This window comes from Halictus rubicundus, unplaced genomic scaffold, assembly GCF_050948215.1.
Source record: "Halictus rubicundus isolate RS-2024b unplaced genomic scaffold, iyHalRubi1_principal scaffold0143, whole genome shotgun sequence".
NCBI classification, from domain to species: domain Eukaryota; kingdom Metazoa; phylum Arthropoda; class Insecta; order Hymenoptera; family Halictidae; genus Halictus; species Halictus rubicundus.
Genome location: NW_027488684.1, coordinates 3,952 through 10,974, shown reverse-complemented (window position 1 = coordinate 10,974; position 7,023 = coordinate 3,952). Strand labels below are relative to the sequence as shown.

General features: G+C 42.6%; 1 protein-coding gene across 1 annotated transcript; it reads right to left on the bottom strand.

Moving 5' to 3' along the window:
- Positions 1–663: 663 nt before the first annotated feature.
- On the bottom strand, positions 664–2,476 carry LOC143363828 (uncharacterized). The gene is made up of 3 exons (XM_076804358.1): positions 2,378–2,476; positions 879–2,200; positions 664–760 (listed from the first exon to the last, which is right to left on the bottom strand). The coding sequence occupies exons 1-3, from the start codon at positions 2,474–2,476 to the stop codon at positions 664–666; spliced, it is 1,518 nt and encodes a 505-aa protein (XP_076660473.1).
- Positions 2,477–7,023: the final 4,547 nt, after the last annotated feature.

Here is a 7,023-nt window from a genome sequence, read left to right as displayed (position 1 = left end):
GAGCGGAAGGCGGCGTGAAGTGCCACGTGACATTATCGGTGGCTAGCCGATTGAGCATTGTAGGATCGCGAGTGGCTTCTCGAAACGCCGTCGCGAGTTCTCGATTCGCGCCGGTAAACGTTGTGCCATTATCTGAGTACAGGGCGTTGGGAATACCGCGCCGAGAGCAGAAGCGGTTGTACGCGGCAAGGAACGCTACAGTCGAGTAATCGCTAACAAGTTCCAAATGAACGGCTTTGACGACCATACAAATAAATAAGGCGATGTAGGATTTGCGAGAATGATGTCCGCGACCCGGAGATGTGCGTGTTTGAATTGGGCCGGCATAATCGAGACCGCAATGCAAAAACGGACGAGCCGAGCGCGTAACTCGAAAGTCCGGGAGGTCTCCCATAAGCGCGCTTTGTTGCTTTGCTTTCTCGCGGACGCATGCAACGCACTTATGAAGAAGGGCTCGTACTATTGGACGCGCGCGTAGAATCCAATATTCTTGGCGAAGAATGCTCAGCGTTAAATGAGATCCAGCATGGAGGGCTCGCAGATGAGCATGCACGATGATGACGTCTAAGAGTGGATGCGACTTAACGATAATCGGATGTTTTTCTTGCTCCGACAACTTGGCGTTTTTTAATCGTCCGCCCACGCGAATTAAGCCGTCTTTGTCTATATATGGATTAAGGGAGAGCAGGGAGCTCTTTTGGTTGAGCGGACGATGTTGACGAAGAGACTGAATCTCCTCAGGAAAAAGGTCACGTTGTATCTGTCGGAGCCAGAAATTCTTTGCACCTCGGATTTCTGACGCGTCGAGAGCTCGGCTTCCAACGCGTAAACGCGAAACGGGACGTTTCCGAATTCGCTCGACGAAACGGAAAATATACGCGGTGACCCTTAATAATTTTGGCCAGGATGAAAACCGGTCACGTAGCTCCCACGGTGTGCTAGGCAGTACAAGGTTAAAAGAGAGGGTCGGACGTTCCTCCGCGCGCGCGTCAGGCGATGCGACCGGGATATTTGGAGGCCATTGGTCGGTCGACAGTTGCATCCACTGTGGTCCCTTCCACCAAAGATCGTGGTGCAATAGTTGGGACGGAAGTAAGCCGCGGGAGGCACAATCTGCGGGATTCTCCTCGGACGGTACATGTCGCCACATGGCATCCGGTAGGGAGGAGGCGATTTGAGCCACCCGATTCGCGACGAATGTTTTCCATCTCGACGCCGGTTGACGAAGCCAACAGAGGGTGATTGTCGAATCCGTCCAGCAATAACACGGGATCTCATTCGGAAGGTCATGCAGCGCTTGTCTCACGAACACGATGAGGCGAGCTAGTAAGAGGGCGGCGGAAAGTTCGAGCCGTGGAACAGTCAGCGGTTTGACAGGAGCGACTTTGGATTTGGCGGCGAGAAGAGACACGACAATGTGACCGGACGAGGTGACGACGCGCAGATACACGACAGCGGCATAGGCGACGGTAGATGCGTCGGCAAAGCCATGGAGTTCGCATGAGGCGATATCGAGAGTTTGGTGCGTCCATCGAGGAATCGCAAGGGACTTGAGGGCAGGTAATTCCGCGTTATATATCGTCCAGCGATCGAGAAAGGTTGATGGAAGTGGGGCGTCCCAACTGCATTTTTTCAACCACAGCTGTTGCATAAGAATTTTGGCATAGACGGTGGTGGGAGTGACCCAGCCTAAGGGATCGAAAAGGCGAGCGATCGTGGAAAGGATCGCTCGTTTGGTGCCTGCGGAATGATGGGGAAGCGTCACGCGGAAGCGAAATGCATCGGCATCTGGACTCCAGGCGACTCCAAGGACTTTCACAGTTTCGTCGAACTGTAATATTTTCTCAAGCCCTGTTCCACGGTCATGCGGACTGATGTCGCGAAGAAGATGTGGAGCGTTGGTCGTCCACTTATGCAACTGGAAGTGCGCTTTGCTGAGCAACGTGATCAACTGATTACGCGTTTCGGTTAAACGTGACTCGTCGGACGCGCCAAAAACGCAATCATCCACATAAAGATGGTTTTGGAGGACGCTCACGGCCAACGGAAAATTTGACCCTTCGTCTTCGACGAGTTGTTTCAAGACCCGAAGAGCCAGGAAGGGGGCCGGTGCTGTGTCATAGGTTACGGTCAACAACTGATACCGATCGACGGAATCAGACGGGGACGACCGCCATAGGATACGTTGATAATCGACGTCCTGCGGATTTACAAGAATTTGACGGTACATTTTTGTAACATCGGCGGTTAACAAGTACCGATATTGGCGACACCGCAATATTATTGTCGGGAGATCCGTTTGCAGTTTGGGTCCAATCAACAAATGGTCATTTAACGAGGTCCCGTTGCTTGTGAGACTCGACGCATTGAATACTACCCGAAGATGAGTAGTTACGCTGCTTTCTCGAATCACCGCGTGATGCGGAATGTACACGGTTTGAGGGCCGTCTTGAAGAGACGGAGGAACTTTCCGCATATGCCCAATGTTCAGATATTCGCGCAAGAACGCATCGTACTCGTCAAACAATGGAGGATTCGAACGTAGCCGCGTCTCGAGACGCGTCAGCATCCGGTGGGCGATGCGGTAGGAATTGCCGATGTCGATCGGATGGGCCCTTCGGAAGGGTAAACGAACCATATAACGACGGTTAGAAAAATTTCCAGAGTTTTGTCGACGGAGTAGTACATCCGTCCATTGTTTGCTAATAACTCGGTAAATAATAGTAGTAGCGAGTTTGGTGTTATGATATATATTGTTAGAAACCGTCTATATTACAGTGATATCACGTCGAAAATCGTCTAGGACCGATACGGAAAAAGTTTCCTCTTAGCGGTGGGACTTAGAAAAATTTCCAGAGTTTTGTCGACGGAGTAGTACATCCATCCATTATTTGCTAATAACTCGGTAAATAATAGTAGTAGCGAGTTTGGTGTTATGATATATATTGTTAGAAACCGTCTATATTACAGTGATATCACGTCGAAAATCGTCTAGGACCGATACGGAAAAAGTTTCCTCTTAGCGGTGGGACTTAGAAAAATTTCCAGAGTTTTGTCGACGGAGTAGTACATCCGTCCATTATTTGCTAATAACTCGATAAATAATAATTGTAGCGAGTTTGGTGTTATGATATATATTGTTAGAAACCGTCTATATTACAGTGATATCACGTCGAAAATCGTCTAGGACCGATACGGAAAAAGTTTCCTCTTAGCGGTGGGACTTAGAAAAATTTCCAGAGTTTTGTCGACGGAGTAGTACATCCGTCCATTATTTGCTAATAACTCGATAAATAATAATTGTAGCGAGTTTGGTGTTATGATATATATTGTTAGAAACCGTCTATATTACAGTGATATCACGTCGAAAATCGTCTAGGACCGATACGGAAAAAGTTTCCTCTTAGCGGTGGGACTTAGAAAAATTTCCAGAGTTTTGTCGACGGAGTAGTACATCCGTCCATTATTTGCTAATAACTCGATAAATAATAATTGTAGCGAGTTTGGTGTTATGATATATATTGTTAGAAACCGTCTATATTACAGTGATATCACGTCGAAAATCGTCTAGGACCGATACGGAAAAAGTTTCCTCTTAGCGGTGGGACTTAGAAAAATTTCCAGAGTTTTGTCGACGGAGTAGTACATCCATCCATTATTTGCTAATAACTCGGTAAATAATAGTAGTAGCGAGTTTGGTGTTATGATATATATTGTTAGAAACCGTCTATATTACAGTGATATCACGTCGAAAATCGTCTAGGACCTATACGGAAAAAGTTTCCTCTTAGCGGTGGGACTTAGAAAAATTTCCAGAGTTTTGTCGACGGAGTAGTACATCCGTCCATTATTTGCTAATAACTCGATAAATAATAATTGTAGCGAGTTTGGTGTTATGATATATATTGTTAGAAACCGTCTATATTACAGTGATATCACGTCGAAAATCGTCTAGGACCGATACGGAAAAAGTTTCCTCTTAGCGGTGGGACTTAGAAAAATTTCCAGAGTTTTGTCGACGGAGTAGTACATCCGTCCATTATTTGCTAATAACTCGATAAATAATAATTGTAGCGAGTTTGGTGTTATGATATATATTGTTAGAAACCGTCTATATTTCAGTGATATCACGTCGAAAATCGTCTAGGACCGATACGGAAAAAGTTTCCTCTTAGCGGTGGGACTTGGAAAAATTTCCAGAGTTTTCTCGACGGAGTAGTACATCCGTCCATTATTTGCTAATAACTCGATAAATAATAATTGTAGCGAGTTTGGTGTTATGATATATATTGTTAGAAACCGTCTATATTACAGTGATATCACGTCGAAAATCGTCTAGGACCGATACGGAAAAAGTTTCCTCTTAGCGGTGGGACTTAGAAAAATTTCCAGAGTTTTGTCGACGGAGTAGTACATCCGTCCATTATTTGCTAATAACTCGATAAATAATAATTGTAGCGAGTTTGGTGTTATAATATATATTGTTAGAAACCGTCTATATTACAGTGATATCACGTCGAAAATCGTCTAGGACCAATACGGAAAAAGTTTCCTCTTAGCGGTGGGACTTAGAAAAATTTCCAGAGTTTTGTCGACGGAGTAGTACATCCGTCCATCATTTGCTAATAACTCGATAAATAATAATTGTAGCGAGTTTGGTGGTATGATATATATTGTTAGAAACCGTCTATATTACAGTGATATCACGTCGAAAATCGTCTAGGACCGATACGGAAAAAGTTTCCTCTTAGCGGTGGGACTTAGAAAAATTTCCAGAGTTTTGTCGACGGAGTAGTACATCCGTCCATTATTTGCTAATAACTCGATAAATAATAATTGTAGCGAGTTTGGTGTTATGATATATATTGTTAGAAACCGTCTATATTACAGTGATATCACGTCGAAAATCGTCTAGGACCGATACGGAAAAAGTTTCCTCTTAGCGGTGGGACTTAGAAAAATTTCCAGAGTTTTGTCGACGGAGTAGTACATCCATCCATTATTTGCTAATAACTCGGTAAATAATAGTAGTAGCGAGTTTGGTGTTATGATATATATTGTTAGAAACCGTCTATATTACAGTGATATCACGTCGAAAATCGTCTAGGACCGATAAGGAAAAAGTTTCCTCTTAGCGGTGGGACTTAGAAAAATTTTCGTCGAACGTCCGACGGAGTAGTACATCCGTCCATTATTTGCTAATAACTCGATAAATAATAATTGTAGCGAGTTTGGTGTTATGATATATATTGTTAGAAACCGTCTATATTACAGTGATATCACGTCGAAAATCGTCTAGGACCGATACGGAAAAAGTTTCCTCTTAGCGGTGGGACTTAGAAAAATTTTCGTCGAACGTCCGACGGAGTAGTACATCCGTCCATTATTTGCTAATAACTCGATAAATAATAATTGTAGCGAGTTTGGTGTTATGATATATATTGTTAGAAACCGTCTATATTACAGTGATATCACGTCGAAAATCGTCTAGGACCGATACGGAAAAAGTTTCCTCTTAGCGGTGGGACTTAGAAAAATTTCCAGAGTTTTGTCGACGGAGTAGTACATCCGTCCATTATTTGCTAATAACTCGATAAATAATAATTGTAGCGAGTTTGGTGTTATGATATATATTGTTAGAAACCGTCTATATTACAGTGATATCACGTCGAAAATCGTCTAGGACCGATACGGAAAAAGTTTCCTCTTAGCGGTGGGACTTAGAAAAATTTCCAGAGTTTTGTCGACGGAGTAGTACATCCGTCCATTATTTGCTAATAACTCGATAAATAATAATTGTAGCGAGTTTGGTGTTATGATATATATTGTTAGAAACCGTCTATATTACAGTGATATCACGTCGAAAATCGTCTAGGACCGATACGGAAAAAGTTTCCTCTTAGCGGTGGGACTTAGAAAAATTTCCAGAGTTTTGTCGACGGAGTAGTACATCCGTCCATTATTTGCTAATAACTCGATAAATAATAATTGTAGCGAGTTTGGTGTTATGATATATATTGTTAGAAACCGTCTATATTACAGTGATATCACGTCGAAAATCGTCTAGGACCGATACGGAAAAAGTTTCCTCTTAGCTGTGGGACTTAGAAAAATTTCCAGAGTTTTGTCGACGGAGTAGTACATCCGTCCATTATTTGCTAATAACTCGATAAATAATAATTGTAGCGAGTTTGGTGTTATGATATATATTGTTAGAAACCGTCTATATTACAGTGATATCACGTCGAAAATCGTCTAGGACCGATACGGAAAAAGTTTCCTCTTAGCGGTGGGACTTAGAAAAATTTCCAGAGTTTTGTCGACGGAGTAGTACATCCGTCCATTATTTGCTAATAACTCGATAAATAATAATTGTAGCGAGTTTGGTGTTATGATATATATTGTTAGAAACCGTCTATATTACAGTGATATCACGTCGAAAATCGTCTAGGACCGATACGGAAAAAGTTTCCTCTTAGCGGTGGGACTTAGAAAAATTTCCAGAGTTTTGTCGACGGAGTAGTACATCCGTCCATTATTTGCTAATAACTCGATAAATAATAATTGTAGCGAGTTTGGTGTTATGATATATATTGTTAGAAACCGTCTATATTACAGTGATATCACGTCGAAAATCGTCTAGGACCGATACGGAAAAAGTTTCCTCTTAGCTGTGGGACTTAGAAAAATTTCCAGAGTTTTGTCGACGGAGTAGTACATCCGTCCATTATTTGCTAATAACTCGATAAATAATAATTGTAGCGAGTTTGGTGTTATGATATATATTGTTAGAAACCGTCTATATTACAGTGATATCACGTCGAAAATCGTCTAGGACCGATACGGAAAAAGTTTCCTCTTAGCGGTGGGACTTAGAAAAATTTCCAGAGTTTTGTCGACGGAGTAGTACATCCGTCCATTATTTGCTAATAACTCGATAAATAATAATTGTAGCGAGTTTGGTGTTATGATATATATTGTTAGAAACCGTCTATATTACAGTGATATCACGTCGAAAATCGT